This window comes from Temnothorax nylanderi, unplaced genomic scaffold (genome assembly GCF_030848795.1).
Source record: "Temnothorax nylanderi isolate EJ_2023f unplaced genomic scaffold, tnyl_v1.0 TNYL_tig0143_pilon, whole genome shotgun sequence".
In the NCBI taxonomy this organism is placed as follows: domain Eukaryota; kingdom Metazoa; phylum Arthropoda; class Insecta; order Hymenoptera; family Formicidae; genus Temnothorax; species Temnothorax nylanderi.
In genome coordinates this window covers 213,500-229,658 of record NW_027249205.1, presented here as the reverse complement: position 1 = coordinate 229,658, position 16,159 = coordinate 213,500, and the positions used below count along the sequence as shown (strand labels likewise).

At 28.9% G+C, this 16,159-nt stretch overlaps 1 protein-coding gene and 1 long non-coding RNA gene across 4 annotated transcripts; one reads left to right on the top strand and one right to left on the bottom strand.

Annotated features, from left to right (window-relative positions):
• Positions 1–2,097: 2,097 nt before the first annotated feature.
• On the bottom strand, positions 2,098–13,072 carry LOC139777266 (venom allergen 3-like). 3 transcript variants are annotated; one of them, XM_071714584.1, is made up of 6 exons: positions 12,932–13,072; positions 12,200–12,417; positions 5,755–5,925; positions 5,027–5,108; positions 4,802–4,934; positions 2,098–2,581 (listed from the first exon to the last, which is right to left on the bottom strand). In XM_071714584.1, exons 2-6 carry the CDS (start codon positions 12,329–12,331, stop codon positions 2,410–2,412), a joined length of 690 nt encoding a protein of 229 aa, XP_071570685.1. In that variant the 5' UTR covers positions 12,332–12,417; positions 12,932–13,072; the 3' UTR covers positions 2,098–2,409. The 3 variants fall into 3 exon arrangements, with proteins under 3 accessions (XP_071570685.1, XP_071570686.1, XP_071570687.1); XM_071714585.1 differs by having other exon boundaries at positions 12,200–12,433; positions 12,932–13,061; XM_071714586.1 differs by lacking the exons at positions 12,200–12,417; positions 12,932–13,072 and adding an exon at positions 7,725–7,935.
• Positions 13,073–14,780: 1,708 nt separating this feature from the next.
• Positions 14,781–15,802, top strand: LOC139777276 (uncharacterized). The gene is made up of 2 exons (XR_011719303.1): positions 14,781–15,181; positions 15,656–15,802. It is a non-coding gene; the product is annotated as an uncharacterized lncRNA (long non-coding RNA).
• Positions 15,803–16,159: the final 357 nt, after the last annotated feature.

Below are 16,159 nucleotides of genomic sequence, written 5' to 3'. Positions count from 1 at the left end.
TTAATTATTAATTATAAGTACAGAATAACGATCACTTTAAGATCAATGGACAGCAATGTTGCAGATTCCAAGAACGATAAAAATTTATCAACGAGCAGCCCCGACTCACATAAACGAAAGAAAAACAAAATGAGCTTTAATAATGACGAGTACTTATCTTGCATATATGCGACACAACACAAAAGGAAGAATATATTACGAATTCAATATGTATTGACTTTTTACACAAAATTTCTTGTTTATTTTGATAAAAAATTTGTATTAGTTTATATTATAAATTTTGTCGGTAAAAGATATATACTTTCCGCTTTTTCTTTTCATATTTCAAATGTTAAGCAAATTTTTATAATTCTGTATATTTTTTTAGCAAAAAAAAATAAAATAATGATTACTATGTCTTTCTATATATTTCTTGTAACATTATCATTTCTTATATCTTTAGCACAATATATATAATCTATATTTATTTTATGTATATTTTTTTCTGAAACATATCATTTCTTACATCTTAGGACAATAAATTTTTTAAAGATTATTATTAATTTTATAGATTATTATCATATTTATATATACCAAGCATAACTATGCTATAGATATAAAAAAATGTTAATAAAACTATTTTATTATTTAACTTTGTACATAAAAAATATAAAATAATTTTATAAAATTAATTTGTAATTTATTTATATAAATTATATTTTTATAATAATATATGTATAATAATTTAAATAATATATATTAAAATTTACATTAATGTTAATTAATATTAATTTATTAAAAAGCATATTAATTGGTATAATATTAGTATAATAATTGAGATATTTATTTGTTTAAACTAATTATAAGACTTTTATTACTCCATTTCTGTGCAACGTGTTAATTGTTAGTTCTAATGATTGTGATATGACATCTTAGAATTAACTATGCATAAATAAAATCTGTAATAAATATTTTACTGTCAATGTAAAATATTTATTTTACTGTCGTTTTTTAGGAAAACGAAAGTTTTCAGTTATAATATATTTACACATTATAGATTTTTATTAAATTAGGAAGAAAAAAGAAATCTACATAATCCATAAGTACACATAATTATTCTATTTACAGTATACTTGTACATTGTATAAGCTTCTCTGATACTTTTACATAATTCTAGATTGCAATAGTATGTTACAAATGTACCAACAAATTTTTCTACTATTATAGTAAGAAATAATATTTATACTGAAAATTTTTGCTATTTGAACTTTTTTACTCCTTGAATAGCTGTTGAGCTAAAGCTTGCAATTAATATGTAACAAATTTTTCTTTAAATAGAAATAAAAATTATAATTTATATGCTAAGGATTATTGATCAACAATATTATATGATATTGTCTTTAACATTATCTACATTTAATACGATTTCGTATTCTTTGTATTTCTTTTTACTAGTTTACTTTATGATTGTTCGTGATCGAAACAAACGTGTGTCAATCTTTTCTTAGCTTCCATTTTTGAACTAATACCATCAGCATATATTGCACAATTGTAAAACTGACATATTATTTTATAATAAATTTAAAAAAAATTATAAACCATCCTTCTTTAATTAACGTTTAAAATGTTTTATTAATAATTATACTAAAATCAATACCTTAAAAATTAATTTCAAGAAGCTGGACACATTTTGTCAAATAATATCTGCAAACGGAAAAAAAGATTAGCTTATACTATAGCAAATTTAGTTGTAAAATAGGGACAGCAAAAAATTTTTTTGCAGCAAGAACAAAAGGTTTTGCTACTATTGCTAAATTACAGCTCTCGCTGCAAAAAGAAGTTAAGTGTCTCTTTTGCTACAATAGCTAATCATTTTTTTCCGTGTAAAAGATACGAATAAAAGACATCCTCTTTTAGGAAAAGATATTAAACAAGGAAGATTTACTTTCATATATTTTGACATAAAATATGAAACATTTTATAAAATGTTCTTTTTTTAATTACCTGACTTTAATATTTTAAAGCCTAGAAAAATAAGATTAGTACCTATTAAAAAGCAATGGTTTTCAACAAATGTAAGTAATTGAAACTTACTTAAAGGTAAAAAAATTTGCATCATTTTATTTATTGCACATCTTTATTTCGATATACATTAGAACAACAAAAATTACATGTGTTATTATTTTTTGTCTTGCATTAAAAAGTTATATTTAAGAAGAAAAGCTTGCAGGAAAACTTAATATTTAACAGATGATTAAAGAGAAAGGGAGAGAAAGAAGAAAACGTTATTTCGCCTTCTGTTAATATCATTACATAACAATTGCAACTGTCTGTTTCTACTGACAAGACATATTTGCAACTCTTATTTGCTTTTCCATTTTCTTTCGTGCCATTACTTTTTATATTAGATCTTTAATCTTTCGATCGGATTTATTTTTTAACTTCATATATTTTCTGACCGATCCAATTTCCACTTGGACCATAATTGCAAACTACGTATTTTGTATTCCAGCCATTGGATTTATAGCTTATTTGTCCACAACCGACTTTTTTTGTGCCAGCCCAGACCACTTGGGTATAGTGGCCTGTTTTCGGATCAAATCTATAAATAAATTATTTTACACACATTAAAAAATATGTTGTAAATGCGTTTTTAGAGGTATTTTATAATCAATACTATTGTATATACATATAAAAGATAAATGTTCAGTATAACGTTCTCCCCTCCGATTTTCTTGAAATTTTGTAAAATAGTTTATTTTTGTGTGTAAAATACATTCTGAGAAGGAAAATCGTCGCTCATGTCTCGTTTTTTTTTAAATTTAATTTCAAATTTTTATGATGTCGGTAAGTAGGAAAATGATAATTTACGTTTTTAAAATACATTTTGCGTATAAATTTTGGCCACAAATTAGCATCACCAACTACGTCTTGAACAGCAAGCCAGGGATTATTATTAAGTTGCTCAACTGAATATCCCATCATTAACGGTGCAGCGAAATAGAAGTGATGAAAAAGGTCACGTGACAACTGTCTGCTAATTAAATACAAAATATCTGCTTAAAGCAGGGCACACACATGATTTAACGAAAATCACAACTTCTATAAAGCAGGGCATACACACGTGTGTGTGTGTGTGTGTGTGTGTGTGTGTGTGTGTGTGTGTGTGTGCGCCCTGCTTTAACGAAAATCACAACTTCTATAAAGCAGGGCATACACACGTGTGTGTGTGTGTGTGTGTGTGTGCGCGCCCTGCTTTAACGAAAATCACAATTTATCAATTTATCAATTTATCAATTTTGGCCACGTACAGTATTTCACAACCATAAAATTTTAACCTAAATGGCACCGTTAATGAATATGCGGACAACTTAATTTGTGAATATAGTAACAAATGAAGTTGCGCAGTATTTTAAAAACGTAAATTATTATTTTCCTACTTACCGACATCATAAAACTTTGAAATTAAATAAAAAAAAACGAGACATGAGCGATGATTTTCCTTCTCAGAATGTATTTTACACACAAAAATAAACTGTTTTACAAAATTTCAAGAAAATCGGAGGGGAGAGCGTTATACTGAACATTTACCGCAATTTTCATCAATTAATTAAAATTTTCAAGCAAATTTAATGGTATACATTTAAAGAGTGTTCCTTCAGGTACAAAATTTCTTAAGGAAATTTTGCTATACATTGCTTAGTTTTGCCCCCAGGAAAGGAAAAGTGACGCAAAGACAAATTTTCAAATTGAAAAATGCCGGGGCAAACTTGACACTTTGCCTGATCGACACAATTCGATCTGGAACTTTTTTTTATTGTCTGAAACTAAACATACATTGTTTATCGTGTATTTAAAAAGTACAAAAATTCGGAATTAGGTAAAACAATCGTTGGAAATAATGAGAACAGAAATTGTTAAACATTCAATTATTTTCATCTAAACTCATGTCTGAAAAACAATTTATGCAAATAAATTCGCGATTAGACGTGCACACACATTTGTCATGGGCTATATAGCTGCATGATAAGCATCGTTTGTTATTGCATGAGAGCTGATAAAACGGCGGCGGCGTGGCGTGGTGTCGACTTTGCCCCGAACGTCGTTTTTCACTTTTGTTACTCCAAAAATATAAAAATTTTGAAATATGCAAAAACTATTATCGGATTCGTATAAAGCATCGAATTTCTTATCAAAATCACTTAGCGGTAGATTCGCAAGAGTAAAGCTTGATAAAAGAGTAGAAATTTTCGAGAGATCAGAAAAATTACTTTTCACCATCAAAAACGCTTATGTCGCGCTAAAAATTACACCATAACTCAGAATATCACCAAATTCCGTTGATAATACTGGCACATAAAGATGCATTTACAGTAGGAAAGGAAAGTTTCTACAATAGATTTAAATTGGTAAAAAGCCTAGTGTCAAGTTTGCCCCGGTGTCGAGTTTGCCCCGGTCTCCCCTACATGGTGTTAAAGTTTTGAAAAAAATATGAAAATTTCGGAAATTTGGAAAAAAATTTAAAGATATTTTATTCAAATTTAGTATGCGTACATGTATTAAGAATCATTCTACATGTATTAAGAATCAACGTCGGTTTATGAATTCACGAACCCTGAAAATGATGTACTTCAACTAGCTAGACGTAAACAATCTTTGATTCACTCTAGTGTCAAAATGGTTTATTTGCGGACGTAGATTAATTGACAATAAATGCTTGTTGCTTATAATGTATCCCTTATAACTACACGAAGTTTGTCGGTCCAATTTTAGAACACCCTGTATATGTGATTAGAATATTCAATATTACAGAAATACTTACTCATGTTTGGAAACTTTATTTTTATCGAACTGAGCTACTTCATCGTACCAGGATTGGACATAGCTTTCTACAGGGAAATTGTTTCCTCCAGTAGAGGATTTTTGGCCTACGTTTTGACCAACTGCAAATCTATCTGTAATAACACGTGTTACTTGCTAATAAATGAATTAAAGAATACATATATTTAATTTACAATTGTATATAAATATGTAAGTCGGTACTTACCCACATTTCTGCACTCGTCATGACCGAAATTGCATTGATTGGCCCATCTTTGCGCAATATTTTCCAATTCGTTATCCCAGGTCTAAGAAAATATGTGTGCGTATATATACATACATATAATACTGTATGTGTGTGTGTGTGTGTGTGTGCGCGCGTGCGTGCGTGCGTGCGTGCGTGCGTGTCTGCTTGAGCGTGTGCGTGTGCGTGTGTAGTATCTGTACATATATATGTATGTAATTTTATATTTCGTTATATTATATAAATTCTAATTTGAAATAAATATTTAATTCAAATATGTCTTCCTCTTCGTATTATACAGCATATAAAATTATACTATTTAGTATTCTATTTTTGAATTTTTTCGTTTATTATAATTATAAACCATCGGAAGAAACTCTACAATATTTTTATGCACTTGCTTTAGGTATACATATAGATGAACACAATGTTGCTATTCAATTGCTTTGTGGAAAAAATCAATTGAATAAATGCTCGTTAATATAAACTGTTATTACGCTAATTTTTAGTTTATTAAAAAAAAGAATATAAAAGAAACAATTGAATCTTTAAGCCAAACCGCGGTTAAAACACAATTTTACTTCTCTCTAAAGAACATAAATAAAAATTAATTGCTCGAAGTAAATTAGAATGTATGTATTTATTCAATGTCTTTCTGATTATTGTATTTTTTAATTTATTGTAATAATATATTATATATTATATCCTACCAAATCTGGCATGCTAACCGCCGGAGGTTGTGGACCTGGGTTTCCTCTTTTTTCCTCACCCGACGCAACTTCTCGTCTCAGTTCATTGTGTTTTTTTACTATAGCCTGCTTCTCATCTTCATTAAGGCCAACACTAGATACCTGTCCGCATGTTGCCGCTGGTGTTGATGACTATAACATGATTTTGTGAAATTAGGCATAAGAGTATATTTCTAATATATAGGTCAAATGTCCTCTTACTAAAAAAACCTTAACAATATTTATTTCTAAAAAGGAGAAATAAAAATTTTTATTTAGACGAAAAATAATTTAAATAAAATAATTTCTTTTGTATATTATACAAGGTGGATTAAAGTGTTACAAGCTGTTATTTCTGAAAGTATGCATTACACTAAAAAATGTCTTAGATAAAAGTTGAAGGGTTGTGAGGGCAACATAACATAGTATTATTCGTTTGATCTTGGATGTAGGCGTAAAAATCATGTAAAGGTCACTTTCGATTTTTTAAATAAAAATCCCAATTTTTTATTGTATTATCTTTTTCTATTAATTAATTTAAACAACTTTCGCGTGCAAAATATAACGGAGAAATTACCCACAATTGATATTATTTGGTATTTTTCTTTTTACTATCATTAGGAATGACATCAAATGTTTAAAATATGTAACCCATAAATTTAAATTTTAATATCAGATATATTATTTCATTGAAATTATGTAGTACTTGACTTAAAAAAAAAAATTACTAGAAATGTTTCTTTCTTAGCTTTAACCCTTAAATGCCACACCTCTCAAGAATCTCGTAAATGACACATGGGGTCTAAAAGACCCCAGCATGAAAAATGTCTCCTTACTTATTGATTTTTTGATATTTAGTTATGAAAATTATTTTCAATGTTGTTCAAGGCTTAGAAAAGAGAATAAAATGCTTATATTGTTAAAATTTCAATTTCAACATAGTATAAAAAATTAAGATCGCCAACAGTTAAAATATTGGCTCCAAAATCAAAAAAATAAAAAATAATAAATAAATAAATATGAGCTCCATTTTTGGCGGGAACATTTGAAAATATATCATTCTAAAGGGTCTGGGGTCCGCTGGACCCCGGGTGGCATTTAAGGGTTAATACATATTTAGCCTAAACCTAAATAGAAATCCTTAATAAATTTTTTTAAAACAAGAAACAGAAGAACGATTACGTTAAGTACGAACTGTAATACAAGGCCATTATCATTACGCATATATATTCTCTCTCGTTATGAAATGTGTTGTGAAACGCATAATTTGCAACAATTTCCTTAATTTTTCTTTCTATATTCCTAAAATTTGCAACAAAATCGTGATCTTATCAAATAAGAAGACAATTTATTTCTTGCCTAGCATAAATTATCTCTTTTACAACATGAGATAATAAATGCGCAAAGACTTTTATAATGTGCATAGAAGTCATAAATTAAAGTACATAGTAAAAGTACGATATGTCAGATATAAAATTATAAAACTCAGAAGAAGAATATGTATATTAAACAATCTGAATAACTATTTTTATGTAATTTTTAAATACTGTTATGCTTATAAATATCTATAAATGCTGCTAACTTAATATTATTTTAACTATGATATATTTAACAATTACAAAGTTAGAGAAATATTATTTCTCCTTATTAATATCATCATATAATAATTATAAAATTCTTCATAATTACGACAGACATTATATTGCGTCTTTACAGTTTTCTTTGAAAGCATATTATGTACAAGAATAAATTGCTTTAATTAATTTTCACTTTTTAAAAAGTCTATAGATTTATGATTTTAAGAACAGTTTTTTTTTTCAAGAGTAAGTAATTTAAACTAAATACTGCTTGTTAAGATATACTTTTGAGATATTACGAAGAATTTCGCTGATTGTAAGAGTACAAGATATCATTTTTGCATTCGTGTGTATATGGCTTATATTGTTACTTACGGAATATTTGCACATAGTGTGACTACGTTTCTCTCTACATGATTGCAAATTGCAGTAATCCGCGGTTACGGTAGTAAATACCGCGATTACGACAAGAAACAGAAGATTGCAGATTCCTGTCATTATCCCTTTTTGATTTGATATTTTCTAACTTTCGATCGCGCCGCTTTATCAATATCTTTTTAAATTTCTTTGCAAACTACTAAGCCCGAACAGAACACAGCTACAATTTATATGTAGCGTGTTATCAGTAAATGCAATTTTGCATAACACATTAGCATTTTAGTTTATTCACAATTTGCACGAACATTGTCTTTTTCCTTCTTCCCGTTCTCTATTGTTTCGTTAAGAAAACATTATTCCAGTGTACATAATAGAGACGTTGTCGGTATTATTGTTTGCTTTATCAAAAGACACGGTAGCGTCCCGTTCCAAGTGTGCGAAGCAATTAAGGCACTAGCGATATATATGTAGATATTTGCGTCCAACTAGTTGGGCGCAAACAAGATTTCTCATTCAGCTATAATGGCTGAACTAATTGCGTTTCTGGGTGGGCTTAGTCGATTCGTTAGGTTATTCATGTTATATGACAAAATTGTCTTTACTTTTGTCCTGTAAACTGAAATATTCCAGTTCAATGTCCAAAATCGTCAAATTTTACGTTAAGAAACGTCCAAATAATTTCCATGTAAAATTATTTTTGTTAGAAAGGCGTCATACGATGCAGCAGCGCTGCACGGAATTTGACGACCTGACATCTGTTATCTTCGCGGGTTGGGTTACGTTTCACTACTTGTTAGTCTGAGTCTGAACTCTGTCATACTTTCTGTCAAATCTGTCGTTTATTTTCTCTGATCGCAGATTTTGACTCCGCGTAATTATATATATCTGCTCTAGTTCCCACTTTCAGTCTCACATTAACGCTGAATTAGTAGCATGAAGCAGTCGACGAAAAAAAATTAATCATTTATTATCTATTAAAATGTTCGAATATTTAAATATTATATTATTATATGTTATTAATATTATATATTGTATATTATATATATTTCTGCTCCAAAAAAGAGAGAATTGGCTATGAAAAATATGGAATATGATATCGATGACTGAGCAATCAACCAAGTCGAGAGATATCTTATGGCGGTGTCGCTATGCAATCGGTATTATGCCGCGGTCAAAAACATTATAAGCACAGCGAAACTGAATAATGTCGGTAAGCTCAAGATTGTCATTCTCACCTCTAAATGTTTTGCGATGAAACATTCTCGAGAGTCAAGATTGATTACTTGTACAAGAAAATAAAGTACGATGAGAAACACTTTGTAGAAAAAGAGGATATCTTAAGTTTTATACATATATTACTCCTTTTTTTACAATATGAAATGTATTTTAGACTACAATAATAATGATATCGGAAGATTTGCGCCAAATGAATATAATAAATTAAATTAGTAACATCTGATTTTATAAAAAAAAATCATGTTTCTTTATTATACTTGTTATATACTTGTTTTTTCCTTATCGCTGTGATCCAATATATATGTAAAAGAAGACATGTAAAAAAGAACAGGTACACAACAAGTATGATAAAGAAACATAATTATGCCTGCGTTTGTTTATTCCCAGTAGCTCCCAATGTGAATAAACAAACGCAGGCTAAGAAAATTAGATATGTTATTACTAATTTAATTTATCATATTCACTTGGCGCAAACCTTCTGATATAATTGTTTTTGTAACAAAAAATACAAATGGAATTATAAGTAAATTAAATCAAAGTTTTTTTCAATAAAAGTGCTTCAAAAAAGCTTACGAAGCACGTGCACTTGACGCGTTTTTTAACCTTTTTTTTTTAAAAGGTAAGTTTTGTACAAATATTACCTTTTTTTATAAGTGCATGGAAACCGCAAAAATATAAAATATTTGAGAAATATTAATTTGCAAATAAAATAAACGTGGACAATACAGAAACAAAGGTATTGTTTCTGTACATATTATTCTGTATAGGGGAGAGTTGCGTATACCGGTCGCAACACCTAAATCGACCTATATCGTACCTCATCAATATTTTATATTATTACTTAATATAAGCAACACTTAGTAACAAAAATATAAAATAAATAAGAAATGAGTAATATAAACAAAAATTTAACAGATTACATCTTGTTTTGTGCGTGTTAATAACATTTTAAAAATTCAGATACAACTAATTATTGAGTTAGTTTTATAATTAGTTAATTTTTAATCAATTTATGTAGCTGATAATAATGTAATCATGCAATTTTATTATAAATTTTTATATTTTCATATAAAAGAAGGTTTATTGTAAAATATTTTACATTCTTTGCATGTACATATTTGTAATTATTATAAAGATTAAATTAATATTTTTATAAAATCTATCAATTTTCTTAAATCGTACAACCACAAGGTTTCCTATATCGTGCCGATACGATCTAGGAAACTCGTGCTGTATACTCAGGTGTACACATCTCTAGGTTACGTGCATAATTTAGATTACCTATATAAACATGACAGTGACATTCTTACCTTTTTATTATTGTTATTTATTAATTATTAAATGCTTGATCTTTTTTTAATAATTATTAATAAAATAGGTATTAGTTAATGATTTTTTAAATTAATCTTATATTTTTAATTATTTTTATTCATAATTCGATACTTTCAAGGAGGTAGGATTTAGGCGACCGGCTGCTTAAATCGTACCTTTCGTAGCATGTTACAAAAAAAATTTATAACAAATTAATTTGTTATTGGTGAAAGTTAAACATATAATAATAGGAAACCTGAAACAATTGCTACAATTTCCAACGTTTTTTCTAATTATGACAATTAGAAAAAGAAAGCAAGCATATCTTCGCAAGCATATCTTCTTCAGATCTTGCCGGAAGCTCTTCAATGGCAATGTTAAGTCTATTATATACGTCTATGAAATAGTCGGATGTTTTGACGCTGATTTAGGCCGGTATTTATAGTCAGATCTTAAATCAAAAAATAGAATTAGTTAAATCAAGAAGTAATGTTTACAAGTACCGTACTTGATTCCGCATTATTCTCAGTACGTATAATCGTTAACAAATTCTCACACTTATTGTTTCTTACACGGTTTCACATTATGGTATTCATAAACATTATAATTGATTCTACATTTATTTCCATTATTACAGTTCAGACGCATTTTTTTACTTTTAACTGGTTGACTCTTTATGGTGACGTGTAGACTTCGCTGACTTGACTCGATTCATTCCCATTGTCGACTGAGGAATAAATCATGGACCCTTTCCGACTTTTATGCAAGTTTTTTAAAAATGCGCCTCGATTCCGGGTTGTTCCGATGAATAATATTACGATAATCCTCGTTTACTCATCTTCGGACTAAAAATCGTATTTATATAGCGATTGCGACCTTACAACATTGTCACCGTACTTTTGTGGATGTGAAAATGTGTGGTTCTCGATTATTCGTTTATTTTATGTAATTCGTTAGGCTGATGAAGGCACGGTGTTGCCGAAACGTCCCGTTTTTAACATATTAATATACTTTTTCAAATTTTTACCATCCTTGTTTGCTCGTTATTGGCCGTTAACCTTGATATTGTTATTATAGTTAATATTTTTGTTGCGAACTCGCGCAGATATGATATCGCGTATTTTCTGATATGGTTCTCTCACGCGGTAATAATATTTGCACAAATTTATACCTTTCTTATGTGAGAGTATACGTGCGTGTGCGTGCGTGCGCGAATGTGTGTGTATGTGGCTGGATTTGTGTGGATGGATATGTGTATGTGCGTGGGTACGTAAGACAAACAGGCAACAGGCCGTACGCGTAGACTCCACGATTCGTCATTTTCGCGGTATTTTAAAACTTTAAATTACCTTATATACACCTATAATTGGAGGGGTTAAAGCCATAGTGGTGTAAGTCAATTTTTTTGACCACTTTTTTTTTCTTCTTTTTTCAACATATCTGCATGTGTAGACTGCATCTATGAACTTAACTCGATAGGTTAAAAAAAGTGACTTACACCACTATGGCTTTAACCCCTCCAATTATAGTTTGCTACGCAAATAGATAAATAAAAAAATGCAACTTCAGCCCTGGAGATAGCCACCTTGTGTAATTCTATGCAATGTCGGTGGTATCGGAAAATACGCGATATCATATCTTCGCAAGTTCTCAACAAAAATATTAACTATTATAGGTCTTTGGAAACGTCTCAATATCAACTACAAGATTCTGTTATTAAAAATGGAATAAAAATGTTGGAGATGATTTTTACGTGATCTTGAGAAATAGATTTTTTTTAAAAATTGATTTTATTATTATTATTTGTCCCCTTCTAGACCATACAACTTTCGTCTGAAACATTTTCTTCTAAAATTGAAAAGAATGAAAATTTTGGGTCGTTTAAAATGAAGCGCCCTGCAGTATATGTGGCTGTTGTCACTTACGGGGTATTGGCACAGAGTATGAGTATAACCAAGTGTTGCACACGAGTCCAAGTTGCAATAATCAACTGCGATTACGTTATTAAACGCTATTGCGATTACGGCAAGACACAGAAGATTGTAGATCCCTGCCATGATCCTTCTTTGCTCCAATATCTTCTGTCTTTCGGTCGTGACTTTGTCGATGATTTCCTCAATTTCTTTGCAAATTACTAATGAGCCTGGACACAAAGACGACTACCATTTATATGCTACGCGTTATCAGATAATGCGATTAACATGATATATTAACATTTTAGTATGATACATTAACGTCCATTCGCAGCTTTCATGAGTTTTGCCTTCTTTTTCTCTCTTGTTCTCGGCCATAAACGTATATTCTCAGCTGTCATTATTAAGAAAACATTGACTCATCGTTTCTACATTGTTCAAATAGTAGAGATATTGTCGATTGGCCTAGTGTACATCGATCACTTGATACGCGTATTAAATAGTAAATAACTAGTAAATGACCCAGGTAGTACATATTAGTTTCAATAATCTTTCATTGATTGTTTTGCGACAGATAGTTTTATATTGCAATGATCGTATACAAATTTAGGCGTGAAACATCTCAAGCAAAAAAAATGACAAAAGAAAAATTAAGTTTTGATTTTTATAAAATTGATTATTAATATATCATTATTATATAATTATAATAAAATTATGATAAAATTACTTAAATTAACAACTTACACAGTAAAATCTGGATCAAATTTATCCGGTGTGGATTTTGTGATCGTCATATACTAACAGCCAAATAGTTGTGACAAATTTAAATAAGTTGCTGAGTTTCATAATAAGATTCTTGCGCCAATTGTTCTGTCGTTCTCAGTTGGAAAAACTGATATACGTGCTGCACGAATTTTTATGTACAGCATACGTTTTTTGCGTAAATATTATTCATACGACGTGATAACTTGTGACTCATTTTATTATTACCGATATACCGCTTGAAATATAAAATTGCATGAGCAAGCGTAAAATTAATAAAACGTTAAAGAACGAACAAATAAATAAATATGTATGTACATAATAAAACTTATCTCTGATATGATATTTTAAATAAAATATAACATGAAAAAATGCGGATAAGTAAAGAGGGTTATAAATGACTAATGCAAAATATGCAAATTTTGCATTCATAAATATTTAATTTACTTACTTATCGTTTATCTCTACGGTTTTCTGTTCAGAAAATTCGCAAAAGTCTCGACATTTGCAACTCAACGATAACGGCATACAAACAAAATTCCTTTTTTATAACAATACATTACTGCAGCTAAGTAGTACACCGGAAGTGGAAGAATTATTGTATTTTATTTGTCACATTGGAAGAATTGTATTTTATTTGTCAAATGGAAGAATTGTATTTGTATTTGTTATATTACGGTGCGCTTTTGATTTTATAATTTGATTTTATAAGTCTTCGCTTTTATTCTTGTTTATTTTATTTGATTTATCTACTATCTGAATATATATAATAAAATGTTATACGATGTGTTTTACTTTTCACTGAAATACGTGCGCCTAATTTTGCTTAGAGCTTATCTTCCTTTCCTTTTTGCTCTTAGAGCTAAAAGAAAATAAGAAAAATTTTAATTCTGAGATAATTTTAAGAAAAGCACATAGAAAAATCACAATTTTAGAATTTTCAACGTAACTGAAATAATTAAAAAAAAATTAAAAACAAACATTTTAATTGAAAGTATAAGCGTGCCAGATTCTTTTATTTTTATAAAATTGATAAAAATTGTTAACAAAGTAATTAATAATTTGTTAGTAGATAACATCGGAATAACTTCAGTACTCTGAATTTAATCATGTAAGACGTAGTTTCTTTTACATTATTATGTTTATCATTTGGGCAACAACAATTGTAAAAAGATGGACAATAAAAACTTTAGTAGAAAATACCGACAGTATTTCTAATAATTCTGTCGATGCGAGTAATATTTTTCGTGCTGTTTCATTTTATTAGGTCACGATTTCTATATCGCTATATTTTGTCAACAAAATAATGATATTAAATCATGAAACGTGCTGCACGACATGTATATAAAATTTTTTAAACATTTTTCTTCTGACGCAACAAAATTAGAATCGCTATAAAATAATCTTGCATACTTCCATATCAATGCGCATATAAAGCGTAAAAATCCATATAATCGATATTTTTATATCAATATTTAGCAGTAGAAATGAAACTTTGATAGATTCTCTCTACAACATAGTTAAGAACATATTTTTTAATTATTTAAATGATTTTTTTGTAATATTCATTCATAAATTATATGAAATTTTTATGTAATTCTCTTTCTAAAATACATTAATATTTTTAATGTTTCTAAACACATTCATCTATAAAAATAATTGTTTGAAGATATTGACATCATGAGGATATTACGAAGCGCGATTTTAAGAAAAATACTGACAATGAGTCATTAAAGCACATTACCATTTTATATTTTCGATATATTTTATTATGTCGATAGCAGAGCATTTTTTGTATAAATTGTTAGTCAGCTATGGGAAGACACTAAACGTTATGTAATATAACGCAGTAATTTCAAGCGAAGAAATGAAGACTGTAATTTTCTTATTCGGACTTGCGCTCCTTGTCACAATTATCATCCCGACTAATGGAAGACCTATGGCCGATCCAGCTGCGGAAGCTTCTCCAGACCCTAGTGCTTTTGCTGATGCTAAGGCTGAACCTAAGGCTGAACCTTTTGCCGAAGCTTTTGCTAAGGCTTTTGCCGAGCCTTTGGCCAAGGCTTTTGCCGAGGCTTTCGCCAACCCTAGTGCTGTAGCCGAAGCTTTTGCCGAGGCTTTTGCTGATCCTTTTGCCGAAGCTTTTGCCGAGGCTTTTGCTGAGCCTTTTGCCGAAGCTTTTGCCAAAGCTGCGGCCGCAGCTAGTGAAGCTTTTGCTAAATAAGATTTAAGGTACAGTATTCTAATCTCTTTAACTTGAACTGATTTGACTACATATCTTAAAAATATTGTTTATTACTCATTTATATAGTTGTCTATATTTCACAGTGTAAAGATAAGCAAACAAATTTTTTTATACTTTGTATGACTTAATCAATATTCATCGTTTATTGCCCATTGTTGGGAAAAATAAATAATTAAAATAATTTACAAATTTAATATATAATTGCCAAGATTTGTTTATATTTTTACACAAAAATATAATACTTAATGTGTTTTTAACGCAACTTTATCATCGAGTCATGTTTAATCTTGTAAATTTCTTATTTTGTAATATATTTGAAAAATTATAACAAAAGAAAGTCAGATTTGTAACATGACGATAATTCTTTAAAACTCTTTTGATATTATTTTTATATTAATCTACAATTTACATATCAATAAGTCAATTAATAAATTTATTAAGAAATTATGTTTATATTGTAGGAAAAACTCAAGGTGAATAACGAAAAACTTGGTCTTATCACCAGTAGATTATGTTAAGCACAAAGTGGAAAAACATTTGTTTAATAAAAAATCTAAAAAACAATAAGATTTCACTAATGTCATTGTAATAAATCCAAAAATCCTAAATGGTAGTAGCTTTATTTCTCCCTAACAAAATAATTCACAAAATTGCGTTACCTAACTCAACCCAAGTAATATGTATTTTAAAAAAAGATGTGAAATCTTCAAATTGCGCCAATTGCAAAGAGAATATATATATTGCTTTGAAAAATAATTGTTGCGCAACTACTTTTAAAAAATAAAACTCAAGTGGTACGTATTTTTGTATTCCCATTCAAGGGTCTTCTCATTCCAACCCAAGCTAATTCTTTTTAACAAAATTATAATATTACAAAGAATCATTTTAATCACAAAGAATTAAAGAGATAACAGTACAAAATAAAAATATTTAATTAAAATAAAATAAATAAATTTTTCTGGTAA

Excerpts from the sequence above, each read along its gene's own strand:
- LOC139777266 (XM_071714584.1), bottom strand. The coding sequence starts at position 12,331 with ATGGCAGGGATCTACAATCTTCTGTGTCTTGCCGTAATCGCAATAGCG. Across the intron at positions 5,926-12,199 it reads ATACTCTGTGCCAATACCCC|TCATCAACACCAGCGGCAAC; the intron begins GTAAGTGACAAC and ends ATCATGTTATAG. Across the intron at positions 4,935-5,026 it reads TGACGAGTGCAGAAATGTGG|ATAGATTTGCAGTTGGTCAA; the intron begins GTAAGTACCGAC and ends GTGTTATTACAG.